General features: G+C 42.6%; 2 protein-coding genes across 5 annotated transcripts in view; both read right to left on the bottom strand.

The window, feature by feature from the left end:
- The window catches only part of TBC1D8B (TBC1 domain family member 8B), a 41,451-nt gene extending 30,239 nt beyond the window's left edge, over positions 1–11,212 (bottom strand). For 2 of the 3 annotated variants that reach the window (XM_068411779.1, XM_068411778.1), the window contains exons 1-2: positions 11,017–11,212; positions 1,387–1,497 (exon numbers count right to left, since the gene is read on the bottom strand). In XM_068411779.1, the coding sequence (XP_068267880.1) occupies positions 1,387–1,497; positions 11,017–11,146 (241 nt within the window). In that variant the 5' untranslated portion in view covers positions 11,147–11,212. The remainder of the gene's footprint in view (positions 1–1,386; positions 1,498–11,016) is intronic. The other variant, XM_068411781.1, reaches the window with a different exon arrangement.
- A 5,439-nt stretch (positions 11,213–16,651) lies between these two features.
- Positions 16,652–18,813, bottom strand: part of RNF128 (ring finger protein 128) — a 42,790-nt gene continuing 40,628 nt past the window's right edge. For both annotated transcript variants that reach the window (XM_068412007.1, XM_068412006.1), the window contains exon 7: positions 16,652–18,063. In XM_068412007.1, coding sequence (XP_068268108.1) covers positions 17,945–18,063 — 119 coding nt within the window. In that variant the 3' untranslated portion in view covers positions 16,652–17,944. The remainder of the gene's footprint in view (positions 18,064–18,813) is intronic.

Here is an 18,813-nt window from a genome sequence, read left to right on the forward strand (position 1 = left end):
CTGACTACTGCCCTTCAGAGAAGCCCTGGCAGAACGTGAACAGGAGCAGATTAGCATTACAGCATGAAACGTGTAAACTATCAACTAAACATCTGAAAGGACAAATCTGTATTTTGAATGTAGCTAACTACAGAAAAGACAGCAAGAGGCACAATTTTTCATTTACGGTGAAGCAATGAAGATTCATAACAAAGCGATAACAGCAAAATCCAATGTAACAGCAGCATAGCACTTACTAGTGGAATTACTCATGCATGTAAGTGTTTGCGGAATGGCAGATTTCTTGCAAAGCTCGTCTTTTGCCATGGACAACTGAAAGGAAGGCCTAGAGCCCAGAGAAGTCTAGATGGAGTCTTGTTTCTTTAAAGAACACTACTAATTAAAAAAAAAAAATCAAAGCATGGAAAAATGAACTAAAATGTATAGTTCTTTTTTCCTGTAATTATAGATGTTTCCAGAGTTTTCAATAAGCCTAAGAAATAGATTAATTCCACAACAGTGACTTTTTAGCATTAGACACATGACAATATTAATTAATTTCAAAATAAAGACAAGAACGTGCCTCAGAAGAAAAACCAATGATGCATGTAAAGAATAAGAGTCCTCTCAACTTTTGGAATGGAGGTCTCTTTGGACACCCAGTAGTTAAGCAGCCTGTATAACGGAATTAAGACTTTATTTTCAGAAGCCACAAAACTTAATTAAAAAAAAAAAAAAACCACAACACAACAAAATAAACCCATGCATGCTATCAAAAAGCATGCTCTAGGAAAAAATCACATACTCCACTCAAGGTCAATTTTCTTTTCCATTTCCTGCTGATTAATAAAGCAACATAAGAAAGGGAAAGAACTTAACACTATGAGAGCAATAGATATGAGGAAGAATTCATCTCTGACCGTGACTGGGAACCTGGCTCATTTTAACAAGCAAAGATAAAGTAGAAAAAAAAAACATTAGGATAAGCAGCTCCTGTTATTCCTACCTACAGAACACTTAGTACTCCCAAGGGTCAACTTATCCCCATCACCCTGAACTGTGGCAAGTTACACTTGCAGCTTTCAGAAGAAAAGATTGTGCCTCTGTTATTCTAAGAGAGAACCAAGGCTTTAGTACCTGATGGACTACTGCAGAAAGCAGGCAATCGAAGCTGTAATATGAAGAGTCCATAGGTATATTCTGAAAAACTGGAACCACACACTGCTGTCAATCACAAGTTTGCAAATGATTTTATACCATTTAGAGGTCACGGGAATGAATAATGATGTGAGAGAATTAACCCAAAAATGGATCTCGTGCTTTGTATCCTCATTTGTACATTTGTACCCTCATCACACCCTACTATTTTTCACTTTATACACTCAGCTTCTAAATCATAGTACATACCACATGCAATGGACCAGTAGACTTGAGAGTCTGGTGTCTGATGCAGGATGCGAAACGGGGCAACTTTCGATGTAGAATCCAACACCGCATCTAACGTTCCCACGAGAAGACCTGTTACATTTAAGAAAACGTACACGGCATAGTGAAACTAAGGGTTTGAAATGTACACTCATTTCTAATTCCTTTCTGAGAGAACAGGAATGCTATCCAAGTAAGGACTAATGAACTCTGAGAAAATAAGAAGCACAAATCAGTAAAGCAAAAGGTGCTCCCAGAGGAACCTCTTTGGGAGATGACAATATTTTGATCCAGTAAAAGCCATTATAAACACAAAATGAGGGTGAAGAAGTTTTTTGAGATGACCCCCTTGGAAGCGATAGCCACGTAGTATGATAAACCAGAAGACAACCTCAAAAGTAACATGGCAGTTCCCAGCCTTCAATGAGCACAAGAAGCAACTGAACTACCTCTTAATTAGTCATTTACTGTTGTTCTGTTTTCCAGTCACAGGAAACAGCTCTTAGGAGATTGTAACTCTGTTATGTCCGATTTTTATGAAAATACCACCATTTTCACATGAGAACACCATATCATACTTTCTGTACATACAGCAGTTTTGCTGCTCATACCACACGATAGCTAGAAAATGCCTGCCATTCTTCATAAACAGTCTCAGATGACTCCTACATAAAGTACGGAACACTAATATTTCACCCTACCATCACATGCATAAGTATATGGCATAGAGTGCATTATTCCCATATAGATTATACATCTAAGATACAACGGCCACGTCACCTCCCTGCCACTAAATATTGCATTAGCTCCTATTAAACAGAGTTCAGATCAAAATATACTAATTTAATTAATGCACAAGTAAAACATTTTCTTCTTGTTACAACAGAAACAGAAATACAAGCAACAATATCTTATGCTTCCTTCCTGTATCTCCTACGTTTGCCATCCTTCTATCATGGCCACATAAATGGAAAGTTCAACTAAAGCAAAGCTACCAAAGCAATCACACAGAGCTTTCATTCCCCTACAGAAGAACTGCAAAATAATAAATGAGATTACCCAAAATAATATGAGAGATGCAATTACCCAAAGAGATGCTGTAAACTCTGTTCCACAAAAACTGCTGAGATCATGGATGCAGGGCATTTCCAAAAAAAATGCTATTAAGGTAGAAAGCTTGTATGCAAAGTTAAGATGATCCCAGAGGTCTCTTCCAACCTGATTAATTCTGTGATTCTGTGTGATATCCCTTATAGCACACCTCTAAGTACCCTTCTGTGTTTAATGGAAAATGATCTCTTGATCCAGGTTTTTTATATTCCATAGAAGCACTAGATTTAGATAATTTCAAACACATCCCTCAAAAGTTATTTCAGAATTTTTAGGTTGGCTTCTGGTACTTTTTGTTCCACTTTCTTTCCATTAACCCCCTCTCAAATTCTGAAAAACAACAATCATGAGAGAATACAAGAAAGCAAAGTAAGACAAAATTGAGAAGTCTTGACAGTCATCCTCAGAACATGGTTTTCCTAAGGATACACTTTCAGCATAGAGCTTGTGTGACTACCTTACTGTGGCTATTCAAGTTTCAGAATGCCTTTGCTTCTCTTCATAAAGATGGAAGTGAATAATAATGAAAAACACACAAAAAAGCCCAAAGACCAATACATTACATCAATCAAAAATACTCTCTTGTCTTGTCTGCAGTTCATAGATTGTAAGTTACTGCTGGAAAGTAGAATAGTTTTGTAGTTTCTAACTGAGGTCAGGCATTGACTAGATAACAACATTTATGTCTGTTTGAAGAGCTTTGGCTCCCTGAATGAGTCATACCACTGAGCTGATCTCAAAGCTGGCTTTGCTTCAGCAAATGTTTTATTATTTCATTCACAAATCTCCCAATATCATTTTCTGTTATGATATACAGTACAAGGACATTAGTCACCATTTACAAGGTTAATGCAACAGCTCAGCTTGAGAGAATGATTACAACAGTGCACCAGAAAGCAGCACACCTCAAAATGCCCTAACAGTTGTCATCTGCTTGGAAGGTCATTAGATTTTAGACACAATAAACTGCATCAGGTTAGTATCAGTCACTTCAATAGTCTCACTAGTCAATACTGCTTTGTTCACGAATGTGATATAGACTACAGGTTTGTGCTTAAACCGATAAATACTCAGTATGTTACGAACTAATTCCACAGCTATGGTCACTGGTACAATTGCGAGGAACCAGCAGAGTCTCACCTTCTCACCCTAGTCCTGAAAAGTGCTCTATGAGCTGCAAATTTTTATAATACTGTATTATCAGTCGGGGTTTCCATAACTACAGGTTGTTGGGTGCTTCTCAGCAAGCATTCCCTTTTATTGCTGTTTCCAAATGGGAAATCAAGAACACGTTCACCCAGGCAAGTAAGACAACTGCTGAGTGGTTTGCTGGCACTCTGCTAACTTCATTCACACAAGCCTACTGAAGAATGATTCACTTCCAGCGTTGCAGAGATGTAAAATTCACCTGTATAATGACAAGGATATTAATTGTAAAATAAAGGAGTAGGTAACAAAAGCAGCAGTAACTGCTCAGCCCAGACACTAGCATTATCTCCATAAGGGAGGCAAGGGGAAGCAGCTGAGGCCATACTTGCCAATCCCTCGCTAATGAAATGTGGTACACGTTGCTCTCAAGCAACCAGTTTTAGGGACAACTCTCATCTCTGCTCAAAGCTAGACCCCACAGTTTCTACTGTGGAATCCACAGTTTCTACTGGGGATTCCACCTAAATCATCCTCTTGCCTCACTCGGGAGTGACTTCAGCTGTAGACATGGAAGATGACACATGTTTACATGGAAAAAGGGCTCTGCTTTCAGAAAACATTTTCAGTTTCATAGCTACTTCAGTAAAACTACTGGGAAAATACCCTAGATGCTTAAATAAATAGGGTAAAATACCCTAGAAAATAAAATAAAGGGCGAGGAATCCAGAATAGCTTTGAAATAAGGACATGTTCTTCCCAAAAGTTTCTAAAACACTTGGTTAACACAATTATCTACACCAGCTGCAGAGACATGCACCAAAATATATCAGCAATGAATTTTGCTCTCAGTTATACCAATTTACGGCAATAAAGCCAATATGTTACATGAAAATAACTGCCCAGCATTTTGGCATTTGGGGGCAACACCACTTTGTTCTTCTATATTTAATTCACCAATTACATCAAGAGAGTACTAATATTTGCCTTTTTTTTTTTTTTTGGTCCTTTTCAACCCACAATCTCAAAGATTTTTTTTTTTCCCAGAATTGCTGTCAGTTACATCTTTTTTACTGCTGACAATCTTTTTTATTTTAAATATGTGTATCATACCCAGGAATCTGACTACTTCCTATCCTTTGTTGGACTAATGTAATGCAAACAGAATAATGTAAGTTCCATTTTACTGATGAAGAACTGGAAGCAAAGAAAACATGCTGTTGTCTTTTTTTAAAAGAGCACTATTATTCTGAAGCAAAGTTAGCACAAGCCGGTTCTCCCCTCTAATGCATAACAGTACCCTCGAGGTCAATAATTAATTATATTAAAACTGGATCAGACAGCCTCCTGATTTGCTACATTAGAAGTGTTAAGGGACATAAAATATTTATAAGACTGTAAGAGTTCCTTACAAACAGAAATGCTCTATTGGCACAACACTGGTCAGCCCCATTACATTAAGGATTTTGAAAAGTAGACAATCTGATGTACAATTGAGTTCTCACTCTTAGTTTATTTACATCATCATAAAAAGGAGCTGTTTGAAAATACTGTAAAAGCTTCCCCTGACTGGCAACTGCTGAAAGTGATATTCTGCAGCTACAGTCAGCTTCGTTTTGGCAATTACTGCTCACTTCTACAATCTGAAGAATTCAAAGGCTCATCAGAGCAGAACCAAAGGGGGAAAAAATACTGTAAAACAAGTAAGTTTGTGACAGACTGCTGTGGTGGGTTGACCTTAGCTGGCCGCCTGGTGCCCACCAAAGCCGCTCTGTCACTCCCCCTCCTCAGCTGGACAAGGGGAGAAAAGACAAGACAACAGGCTCGTGGGTCGAGATAAGGACAGGGAGATCACCCAGCAATCACCGTCACATGCAAAACAGACCTGACTTTGGGAAATTCATTTAATTTATTGCCAATCAGAGTAAGGTAATGAGAAATAAAACCAAATCTTAAAACATCTTCCCCCCACCCATCCCTTCCCAGGCTCAACTTCACTCCCGATTTTCTCTACGTCCTCCCTCCTCAGCGGCACGGGGGATGGGGAATGGACGTTACAGTCAGTTCATCACACACTGTCTCTGCCTCTCTTTCCTCCTCACACTCTTCCCCTGCTCCAGTGTGGGGTCCCTCCCACAGGAGACAGTCCTCCACGAACTTCTCCAACGTTAATCCTTCCCCCGGGCTGCAGTTCTTCATGAACTGCTCCAGCGTGGGTCCCTTCCACGGGGTGGTCCTTCAGGAACAGACTGCTCCAGCATGGTTCCCCCACAGAGTCACAAGTCCTGCCAGCAAACTTGCTCCAGCGTGGGCTCCTCTCTCCACAGGTCCTGCCAGGAGCCTGCTCCAGCACGGGCTCTCCACAGGGTTGCCAAATTACAATGCAGGATACCCAAACTGTAAATCCCTACTACAGTAAATATTTCTTTACAGAGAGAGGATAAAGCTTCACTCTGTAACAGCAAACAGTTTTACAGAGTGTTTTGGTTCAGTTTAAAAAAAAAAAAGACTGAAGCCCCAGTTTTCACTAGCTAAACTAAGATACAAATACATATAAACCATGAAAAGCCATCATTTCTGTGTATTTGATTTAAAACACATGAATGCCAACTTGTGAATAAGACCCTTTTTTCTATTTCCTCAAATTAAGCACAGAACTCTTTTTACTTAATTTTATTTCCCAAGTAAACTTGATCTCATGACTAAGAAACCTCAGCTTAACGAAATACTGAGCATTGGCTGAGACGCGAATGTTCTTAGTCAATTGAGATGTAAAACAGGTTGGTTTCAGCCTTCAGTAAAAAAAGATTTCATCTCTATTTACAATAACTCGAGTGCATTATGGTCAGTGGTTATGACTCACATAAGACAACAGTAACTCATTAAACTAAGGTGTGGATCCAAGCCCTTGTGTGGCAACCCATCTTGTTTATCTGTGGCGATAAAGATACCCTTGAAAGAAGGGCAAATTAGAAGCACAACTCTGAAAAAAAAGGTAAACATCAGTCTCCTTAGTAGGTACAGAGGAAAGTATCGCAAATATCACAGCTCTTCCTTTGCTTCTCTACAGCTAAAAACCTGTTTAACACAAATTGGGAAGTGTGTGTTGGTCGTTTTCCCACCTGTCATCCCCAAATGTAAATATGCTTCTTAACAGAGTGGTGTTATTTGTCTCACAAATATATGTACTGCAAAATAATCTTTGCTACAGCCGCTGAAAAAAATACGCAGCAGAGACCATTTCAGATCTTTACTAACCAGCAAGTTTTCCTTTTGATTCCTATCACAGTTGAGGACCCACAGCAAGCAAGCCACACCAAAAGCTCAGGGTGCTGGAACACCAGCAGGTATAAATGATTTCTGCCATTTATTCTACTACTGTATATTTAGCGATGTCCCAGCACAGACCTTTAAGTTTTGAAAAGCAAGCATCTTCTTTGCTGCATACCAAGTCTAGCTACAGTGCAAGTGTCCTCTCCTGTCCTGCAGCTCTTACCAAAATAAATTTAAGTTTGTACAAAGATCTCCAAGTACTTTTTTAATTGGTCCATCACAAAATTCTGTTAGAGACAAGGTCCTTGACATCGACATCCACTACTTGATAATACTTTAACATTATTCCTTTTATCAGATACCAGATAAGGAAAATTTCCCCAGGACACACATACAGCCCTATCTCCCTCTCCCCTTCCTCCAAACTTCTACTCCTGTGAGCTAGTTAGCAATAACACAGACAACAAGCTACATATTTAAAAAGCAGGAATACCAGCAGGGGCCTTCTACAGATTCAGGATGGCAATAACTGCTGCAGGAAATCCAGGACTTGACAAGTCAGGCTTTTTCCCTACCTTTCCAAGCACGGCACATACAACAAGCAGGGAAGAGTGGTTCCAACAATGTATTTTATTGATAAATTTTTCTCCTCTCACAGTTACATTTTCCTTAAATTTCTCAAGTGGAAAGAGGCAAATTGAAACAATGGAATCAGAAAACAAATAATTTGGGTTTTTTTCACATTTCAGTGAAAGATTGGTATTTTATGACACCAAATACTCATTTGTATAACTACTCCAGGAATACCCATCTCCTAATTAAGGTCCTGTCTAAACTATAACCAAAGCAACATCTTTGTGACCAACATGCTTAATCTCACTACATCTTGGTTACAGCACATGCATTCACAACACAGGTTTTGTGTCATCGTAACGGTGCTTCAGCACATGGGCCATTTTGCCTAACTATGTTCTTATCAATACACTCTAGAAAACCTGAGCAGCTCTCCCATAGTGCCTCTGCAGAAGACAGACCAATGGTCACACGGTTGCACTGCCAGACATACAGCAATATACTTCAAGCCAGTCAACTGCACGATGAAATACCAGGAAGAAGAACCAGGCAAACAGGTTACAGTATCTGTATCCTTAGGTGAGGTCTAAGAAAGGAAAGAGAACGAAATGTAAAGCTAAGCAGGTGCACACCTGCAGGAAGAGAGCCAAGGTTAAGCAAAACCAGCATAAGATATTTCTGTCCGTTTTTATCCACACTAGCCAACTCAGAACTATGCTATGTTTGGACACAAGCCATAAGAACTAACTGTATCATCTACACACTACAAATTGGTCCTGCTATAACAGCCAGTCCAGAAGGGTCATACAAATAAATCCACTGCAGCTGCCTTTCTAAACCTAGGACAGCACCAGAATTCCCGGCCTTCCTTCAGGTAAGTGTCTCTGCTGTCATCTTTTTCTCCTGGGTCTGTACCTTCTCCAGCTATTGGCCGTTTCCTCAAAACTCACATCTCCCCTCCTTAAAGTCTGTCTTACAAAGTGTACTGCTGTATTCTTGGGAATCACAGAATCATTTTGGTTGGAAAGGACCTTTAAAATCACTAAGTCCAACCGTTAACCCAGCACTGCCAAGTCCACCACTAAATCATGTCCCTAAGCACCACATCTACACGGCTTTTAAATACCTCCAGGGATGGTGACTCCACCACTTCCCTGGGCAGCCTGTTCCAATGTTTGATAACCCCTTTGGTGAAGAAATTTTTCCTTATACCCAACCTAAACCTGCCCTGGCACTACTTGAATCCTTTGCTACTGCCTCTTCAGCTAGTCCCCATTATTGCTATTCAAACCCTGCAGCACTGTTCATCTTTCTTCCCATTCCTGCCTTGAGGCACTGGCCCTCTCTTCCTTCAAGACTTAGGCTTGCACTGCTGCCTGCCTCTTTCACTCCTAACTCTTCAGTCCCTCAGTGCTGCCAGTCACCTCTAGCCTTGTCTCACCAGCTGAAAAATGCTGTTCAGGACAACAAGATTTTACTTGGCACATTTGTGATGACCTCATAAGATAAATAGCTGTTCATTGTTGTTTTCTGAAGTAAGCACTAATCTTCTTGAGTGACACACAGCAATACAAAATTAAAATCAGGCATAGCAAATTATGCTAGCTTATACCTAGGAGGTTTGAATACTTTCAAATATTTGAATATTTGAATACTTTCAAACCTGCAAACACAAACGTAACTGCATTTTTTCCAATTTGCTTGTTAATCTTTCTTATTCACAATTTTACTTCAATAACATCTCACTCTTTTTGTTTCTGTCCACTGGAAAAAATAACTTGTACAGAGAAAATCTATGAATCTAACATTATGAGAAATGCTACAGAAATAAAATGTGCAATCCACATTAAAAAAAGCATACCACAGGACTATCCCATTCAAGTGTTTTTCCACGCTGTCAAACGCCATCAAGGATGGAAGACTAGCGATGGAAGCCTCACCTTCAACAAAAACTGAAAGGCACTAGGAAGTCCCAGCTATAAGACTATGAGGATGTTTTTAAATTAACACCTAATTCTAGTTCTCATTGTTTCACTTTAGTCACAGTTCTTAAATGAATTTTATCATACAGAAAGACAACCTTCATACCGACTCAGCTTCCTTGGCTTCCAAAGATAATCAGGGCAGAGAATGGCCCATCTAGGCTAATGACCACAAGACTTCCAAGGTTGCAATATCAGCCTTGGTTCTAAGCCAAAGCCTAACATTATCTATCTATCTATCTATAATATTATGATATCCCTAGAAGAGAATCTGGGATTTTGTAATTATCTCTTTTTACACTTTCCCTGCGCCCTGCAAGTGGTTCAGAAGCCAATGAAGAATGCCCTACCTCCAGCTGGGAAGGCTATTTCTACATCTTAAGTTCATCAGCCAAAAGTTTGGACTTAGTGTTTTTGTCCAGTAGAATGAACGAACATTTCAACAAGACAATTATGCCTCATGTTTAATACAGCTTGCTTTATGAGGACACAATTAGAGAGAGCTTAGAAAACACAGAGAGATGAAACTCATGCAAAACACCCAAGAACCATATCCCACCCAGGAACAACTTTACTTTGCTTCCCTGTAGCATTTATCCTTGACAGGGTCAATGACAGACGCCACCAGACTACGAAGGAGTCAGTTGTAGTCTGAATAGCTGCCACCACAACAGAGGTCTTAGTGGTAGCTAGGGTCCCTGCAGTGCGTAATGATACAAACAGACAAGAATTAAAAATAGAAACTCAGTTCCATACCTTGAAGTTCTCATGAAATAGAATTTATTATAAGGTAGTCAATGCCCTGTCACTTTCCTGACCCACCTCTCCTGACAAGCTCCATCAAATCACATGCTTGTTTTAACAATAGGTGATCAGAAATGCCCTAGCAGGAGCTCACTTCAAGCAGCCTCAGATGCATGCAGGAGAAGGGATTTGGAAATGAGCACCTTGCCAAAGCAAGACACATCCATCATTTCTTCTGACCTCTCCTCTTCCAACAAGCTGCAAATCTAACTGCCAGGGTGTCCGTTGGAGCAAAGGGCTGTTAAGCTGGCACCAAGGGTTGGGCTATGCTGACCTCAGCTCCCCGTACCACCCCAAGGGCCCCGAGCAGCCAGCAGCCCCCGGCCCTGCCAGGACGCACATCCCCACCGGGCTCCCCTGCACCTGGGTGCCGCGCCACCACGGGCACCCCCAGGCCCCATCCGGCACGGAGGGTGCCGGAAACTTCATCAAACCTTCCTTCTCCCAGTGGGATGTCCTTTGAAGTGCCTCTCTCATGCAAGGAAAAAGGAGGAGGGGGGAAACGGAGGAAAAAGAGAAACACATGAAGGTCAAGGGCTCCAAAACTCAGCCAGGCCTCCCCTCCTCCCTGCCCCTCTGGAGCGGGGGGGGGGTCCCAGGACCGGCAAGTGGCCATCCTCCCCCTCCGCCCTTCCTCCAGACCCTGAGGGACCGGGCCTGAGGCGGCCGGACCCCGCCGCCAAGCCGAGGGGAGACCCTGCCGCGGCCCCCGGGGGGGCAGTACCTGCCAGCCCGCCTCCGCCCTCCTCGCCGTAGCCCCGCCGCCTCTGCAGCACGAAGTACTGGTTGGAGCGCTCCTGCACCCACAGCTTGAGGGCATTTTTCAGCAGCACCTCCTCGGGCTTCAGCCACATCGCGGCAGCCCCCTCACTCCCCGCCGCCGCCCATGCCCGCCGTGCCGCCCGGCCTCCCGCTCCCACGTACACAGCCCGGCTGCCAAGGGGCGGGGGGGGGGGCGGGGGAGCCACCCTGCCCCGGGGCACGCTGGGAACTGTAGTCCTCGCGGCGGGCCCGCCGCGCAGTGGCGCTTCCTCAGGACTACAGCTCCCGTCGGGCCTTGCGCGGCCGCCCGCCTCCGGGGCCGTGTGGCGGCAGCGTGCCCGGCCCTCAGCGGCGGGCGGAGGGAGGACGGGGGCGCGCCGCGTACAGCCCCCCGGGGCGAGTCACTGGGCGGGGAGGCGGACCGAGAGTTATGGCTCCTTCTGTCCCGCAGGCTCGGGGAGAGCCTCTTCCTTCCGCTCCCGCCACACGGCGCCTCCCCTGTTCTGTCCGGCCCCAACCTCGCTCCTGTCAGGTAGGGCCGCAGCAGGCTCGGACCTCCCCGACGGGCCTCCAGCGTGTCCCTAAAATGCCTTCATAAAGCGGGGTGGGTATTTCTTTGTCCTCTCTGGCAGTCAGAGAAGTCCCATTTTCAATTTTGGCCAAATGTTACTCCATTTTCAGCCCAGAAAACAGACATCACCGGAGACTTCGTTCGGCTTTTACATTTGTTTTCTTGGCAGCACTAAGTCTTACGCTGCAGCAGGAGGCTGCGACGCAGAAAACACAGGAAGGACCTGCCACGCCAGGAAGGGAGCCGTGACCTCCACCGACTACAGCTCCCCCGTTACAGCACCCATGCGTGTCCTCTCGCCGGTCACAGGCCACGCTGGGAGCAGAAGAGCAGCTGCAGAAGCAGACGTACGGTCAATGTTGCCTGTTTACATTTCATGTTATAAAAAGGCAATCTGCCTCATTGCTTCTATCACCCAACACGATTCAGCGCTAATTTGGAGTAGAGCAGACGTTTTGGTTGCCTTAACAACTGCTTGACTCATGGTCTCAGTATTTTCATGATTTGTCTGCAAGACTTTCAGCATTTGTCCTCAATGACTAGCTCTTCAGATTATTTGCATGCTGACTTTATCAGTTGTTCTGCACTAGAATAAACCAATCTATCCTGTTAAGGAACAAGACAGTGGCTTTCATACTCATAGGGACTGCACTTGAGTACCTGCTCTTACTACTGTCCTCTGTTGCTGTCTCCTCTTGATTTAAAGAGCAGTTCTCTTACAGACAGGTTTCAAAAAAAATATCAGGTGCTGGAACTATTCTGCCATACATACCTGGCAGCTGAGGATTTCCCAAGGCTGTGGGATGACCTTGGTACTTGCTTTCCATGAGCGCTGGTCAGCACAGTATAACTCCCAGCTCCCCATGAAGTCATGATCGCAGCCACCCAGCTGTTCCATCTGCCTATTATTGAGCCCCTTCTCTTGCTATTTCTTCTCCAATCTCTTCACTACATCCCAAAGAGCTCCAAATCTCTCTCTGAGGCCTTACACTTGATAGCACTCTACTTCCTAAATGGTATCTTTTGGTTCTGACAAAAAAACCAAACAAAAACCTTGCAGGAGTGGAAGCCCCACTGCCTCCTCTGCTCCAGGTTGCTGGTGCTGGGGACTTCTCAGAGTTACCATCTTTTCCCACCTCCCTGCAAGATTCACTCCTGGTCCCAACACAATCTGTCATTTGGTACAAATGGAGTGAGGAGGACACTCCCTTTCCCAGGAACTTCTCTGCAGTTTGCTGTCCTGTTGGATCCTTCCCTTAGCACTTTCTTTCCAGCATAATTGACCTTCCCAAGATTTTCAAGAATAATGCTTTATTGATTGTGTCATACGAAAAATTCAGCAGTTATTAAAACAGCCTCTACTTTGAGTTCTTTCCAAAAAAATTATGCACATCATGCATTAACTATAGGTTGCAAACTTGGCACTTTTGCTTTATCCTGTCTTCCTTTCATCCCTTTCAATAGTCCCAAATGTACTTCACTACCAAAAATGCTTCTGCCAGCACTGGTCTATTTGTGAGCACAGGCACAGCGAGATTTTGCCAAGCGCTCACAGCAAGATGTTTGGCAATTGCCCGTCCAGTTCCAGCTGCGCAAGGAACTGCCTACCCAAAGGCACCAGTGTGAAAGCAGAACTGGGTGTGCAATCCCATTTAACTCACTGGAAGGCTTCAAAACTGGGTGAATTGCACTGGTATGAGACTTCTTTTTTTTTTCTTTTCTTCCAATCACTCACTGTACCACAGCAAGAGACACTGTACTATTAAAAGGTTTTACCTTTGGGACTGAATATAGATTTAACTAATACTAATACTCTTTTTACCTGTTTTTATAACAGAGTGGGAAGCAACAAATTTCTGGTGCTTTGCCTTTACTAGAAAGGAAAAATGAATTAAAAGTCATTAGCCAGCATGTGGTAACTAACACATAAAACATCAATGAGACAAGGCAAACAACTCCTAGATATATTAGCACATCGCTCTTTATGAGGCAGTTTCTTCACTCTCCCCACCTGAAGTGGCTGAGATTAACAGACATTAGCAGGTTCCTGGAGATTTACCAGCTGAACCGACAGAGGATTCCTACATGGATGCTGCTCTTCTAAGAGCATTCCCAGAGAGAGTGTTTACCATTTAATTTTCCCCAATTAGCCAAGCCCTTGGATAGGAAACACCTATTAAGGGTCTAACACAGGTCTTCTCATTCCGATGCTAATTGTAAGGAGAGATCCCTTGGCATGTCTGGCGCAGAGCTTGGCTCTTGGCATCTCACACACACTGGACATGTTAGGACACACGTTGCTTTCTTATGTAAGATTCAAACTTTGTTGATTAGATAAAATGCTACTGCTTGGAAAATGTCTGTTTTGTTTTCCTCTCCCTTGGGTCAAGGTCTTGAATGTCTGTCTTTTTTCCAGTTCCCGCAGGCACTGGATTCTTAACCAAATACTGTTAAGATGCAAAGAGTGCTCCTCTGTCAGCTTGGAGGAATTTATTTATGGGCACTTAAATTCTTTCTTAATCAGTGCACAATCATCCTACAGTCTGATCAATGCGTTCTACAGCAACACAGATCCATTTAGTGCTGCAGAATTTTTCTTTCACTGTATTAAAGACCTCCTAGAACTGATAAATTACTTCCCTCAAGTAAGCAAGCCAAGATCATATAAATAGATAAATAGCTATATAAATGAATTTTGGCTTCACTCTGTATAACCAACAGTTGAACAACCACCACAGAGAATTACATAGTTGTTAATTCACAGTGGGTGAACACTGCAGTTTGGTTTCAGGTTTCCCTTAGAGCCAAAATTAAATTGCCAAAGCCAGTAGATTTTCTTTCATCTATTCCAAAACGCCCGCCATTACACCCCTGCGGGAGTGGAACTCTATTCAAACCTGCACAGGAAAAACATCAGTCTAAAGCTGGGTGAAAAGGCAAGGCAACCTGCTGAGCTGATGTATGTTAAATGGAATGAAATTACATTAAACCACCCAGCCAAGGTAGATGTGTGTATTTATTCTGTCTGTCAGATCAAACTAACTGTTAGGTCATCTGGCAGGTGCAGATCTTTCCATCTAAAGACGGAGATGGACTAAGTCTCTTCATTTTATGGGAAGAGTCCAATTGCCCTTTTGACTCTAACTGCTTTGATGTGTTTGCAGCCCCTCATCACAAGTCCTGCTTTTCCCTTAAGCAAAAATCTCAGCTATAACTACATTTCTATAAGGACACATTAAAATTTTCTTCAATATGAGAAAATTGTATTATTTTGGTTTGGGATTTAAAATGAAATCCTGCTGCTGTAATGCCTGGTTTACAAGAAAGCACAGTAATCCAGCACCAGGTGACAAGGCTTCCTCTCCTCCAGGGGTAAAAAAACCTTTCCCAGTCCCCCTTTGAGAGCACGCAAGCATTTGAGTGAAGTGTTTAGATCAGAGCTTTCCTGGGGGAGAGATAAATGACAGCAGTGAGTAAACACTTGGAGATGATGCTGGAGCCTGTTCTGCTTTCTCTGGAGGCAGAATAATTGACATGTCTGTGTGACTCAATGGGAATATTAACAGAATCAAGAGGCACATATTTTAGCAACCGTTCCCACTCATGGGCACATAATTTCCCGCATCTTACATGCAGTGTACATATAGCAAAACCCAACATTATTGCACAATAACAGCAAGCTTGCATTGCCTTTCAGGAACAACCCTATCCTCAGGTTCATTCTTGTTTGCCTCTTGCTTAGAGGAAAGAGTCTATCATGCCATAGTGCCCATATGTATGTACACATAACACAGCGCCATTCGAGCCTGTAGCACCACCAAAAAAAAAAAAAAAATCTGCTGCACAGTGCTTTAAGCAGGGTCAGCTAAAGACAGATGCTATCCACAGAGACTTGAAAATACAAAGTGAGAGTGGAGCTTTGAAATGTCTTTAAAGCAGGTAGAACTGTGGCACTGTTCTCAAAGGGGAAAAGCTCTGCGGAGTTCAGTGAAATAAGAAAATGGGTCTGTTGCTGTCTGACATTAAAAAACCAAGTTCAATATCATAGACCTTGTGCATGAAATTTGCACTTTAATTTTTTAAACAAAAACCTTTGCACAGCTAATATTTACAAATAAATCTGCACACACAACATGGCAGACTCCCAGGTTAAGCAGCAAAATCAGAGAAGCATGAAATTCCTCTGCCTAGCAGTAGCTCAAATACTGTTCAGGTACAAATGCTGTATTTATTCCTTTAGCAGTACTTCACATTTGATACAAGCATCTTCAAAATGTTCCTGAAAACTAGTATAAGTGCCTTGAGCTCCAAGCAAGTCCACATCTTGAGAGAACACATACACATCATAGGATCCTACAGTAGCACAAGTTCACTGACATGAACTGGTGCATCCCCCAGTACTCCACTAGTGCATTCCTTGAGCAAATGCTGTGCATCCACCTTACCCTTAGAAATATCAGAAAATCAGAAATTGGAACCAACCAATGCTTCCTAGACTAGACTTGGAACTGAGCTAAAAAGAAGCACAAGAACCAACTACTACCAAACTGGCCAGGGGAGTGACAAGTTTTTTGCTACATCTAATAGTATAGTACAGAACAAAGGGCAATTAATTGTTTTTAGAATGCTTTGTCTTATAAAGCAAGCAAACTTTTGAGTAAGGGAGGGATGCTGAGCAACCTGACAGAGGAAAGTGAGATAGAACCTGTCTGATCTGAAGAGTTCATGTAACACTGCCTTGCACCAAACATGCCTAGAAGAATAGTTCAGAGGTATATCAAGCAGCTCACTGAATATGCCCTAAGCTGCTCGGTTTTTATTTTATATAGAGTACAGCTACTAGGCTTAAGCCTCCCAACACAGTTTCAATCCATGTAACAGTAGCACCCTGCACATAATTAGCACTTATTCCAATGCTGCTTCTTGGCCTCCCAAAACTGAAGGAGTTTTGGAGTTGTGGGACAGGGCAAAGTCAGCATCTGTTTCCATATAAGAGCTGGTAATCAACATTTAATGTCAGTCAGGGTCATCAAAATATAGTTTTATTTACATTTTCGTATTCAAATTCAATACAAATCATGAACTATTTACAACAATTTTAATTGTACTATAGATAAGAAAATGCATTGCTTTTCCCCTCCAGATTCAATAGTACTTTATTGCAGGCTTTAAGACAAAGTTCTGCTAACATTAGAAACAAGCCATAGATACAGAGGTAAAAAAAATAAAGCGCATCTGTAAGATGTCCTTAGTTACCTTCACTGGGCAAGGCCCTACACTTACTGTTGAGGCACCCAGTGCTCCTCCTCGACCCCAGTTCAACTCCCCACCGATGGCAGACAACTTCTCCAATCATCTGGTATATTTACAGGACATCAGCTCTCCCCACAGCTTTAGCACACAGGCAAGACAATGCACAGCAACGGCCCAGCGTTTTTCAGAGGCTGGATCATTTCCTGAACAAAACACGGCAGATCCTTTGGGAAGAATCTATCTTTTCATCTTTAGTTCAGTCTTCCTGAAGTCATCCAAGACTCACAAAGCCAGGCATATTGCTGGTGCTAGAGATGGTTGTCACTCCAAAAATCACGGAGGATCTTTCAGACTGTCCAATATTAACAGGTTTGCAAAGTTCCTGCAACTGTTCCCTTTACAGTATTGTGCAAGTCAGATTTGGCCTGTCAGCTTGAAGCTCTCTTTTTTCCCTTTTGGAATGTGTGGTTGGCAGGTTGGAGTTGAGAGGCAGAGAATCAATGGGTTTACTAGAGAACCAAAGACACTGGGAAAAATCCAGTTTGACAGGCATTAGTTTGTACTTTCTCCTATCAAATTAGTGCACTGAAATATTAAATACAGTGTTGCTTTAAACTAAACTGTGTCTGGTAAATAAGTATTAGACCAGATCAAAATCAATTTGTTTACAATGACAATTCACTTGAATTAAAACAATAGACAACAAAAAAACCCAAGTCAAAACAATTCCCAGTAGAGACAGCTACAACAGAAAGAATCTTCTCCTTATTTAAATGACTCAAACACCAAAGAGAAGCTTTGCTGAAGATGGAACTTTTGAATTAGTGTTAAAATCGGATGTTTTTCTTTATATTTAAGACAGCTTTATCTGAAGAGGGCTAAAACTAAATTCCACATGGGAGATGCAGCTTTAAAAACAGCAAACCATACAATTATGATTTGAACAAGTCTATTTAATCTCAGCATTGCAATATTTCTCTGCTACAGTCTTGCAACATTTGGTAGACATGTGATGGGAGTAGGCAGTTCCTTGCAGAAGGCTTACACCATGTTGCTAGGCATGTTCTTAGGACTGGATTTCATAAACTTCTTCTTCTTCTGCCTCAAAACTTGGGTTGTCAACATGTGGAAGGACAGTCACAGCAGAGAGATGGGATTCATTGTTTACAAGACGCATGTTGTCATCTGTCCAGAACAAAACCAAGAAAAGACAAGTTAAGAAGTGCCATAGGCAAGCTTTACTATACGAAAGCAAACCACACTTGCTTTATTTCCACAAGCCCACTGCAGTGGTCTTTTCTCAGCACTTTTCCTGCAGGGTGGGAAATCCAAGGCCATGCTCCAACTACCACTCTTCTGCTGCCCCCCATTCGTTTGTGAACCCATTCGTAACACTACCTGTCATTTCTAGAGGTATCTGCTCAGCTCTGGAGTGCATGTCTCACTAGTGTTGAGCAAGCCTAGGTTGTATGCTCAGGTGGCAGAAGGCCGTGTGAGCCTACAAAGCCCAACTATAAGGAGATTGGCAATTGCCATATAACTGTAGGGCTGATGAAGGCAGGCATCAGGAGCAACTTCTAGAGACTAGGTTCAGGATAAACTGTGGGACACAGGCTGATTCAGAGAGAAAGGCCTTCTCCCTACTCATTAGGCTGATGTTATTGTGTGTCCTTGCCACTCAAAGTGAGAGTACATGAGGGCCTGAGCCATATAGCTAATCCCGCATCACTAGTTGCTTATAGGGATGCAGTTTCAAACTTCTGATGTTTAGCTTATAGGAAGTGCCCTCTGCTCTACTGGGGTGCCTGAACAGGGCACTCCCATACACACATCACTCGCTGAAGCAACATGTCCCACCGCGGCAGGCAGCAAATCCCACACTTTCCTATCAGCTAGGCTTCCTGCAGGAAATCTAAGCAGACACAGCCAGAGCAT

The sequence above is a fragment of the Nyctibius grandis genome, chromosome 13 (assembly GCF_013368605.1).
Source record: "Nyctibius grandis isolate bNycGra1 chromosome 13, bNycGra1.pri, whole genome shotgun sequence".
Classification (NCBI taxonomy): Eukaryota; Metazoa; Chordata; class Aves; order Nyctibiiformes; family Nyctibiidae; genus Nyctibius; species Nyctibius grandis.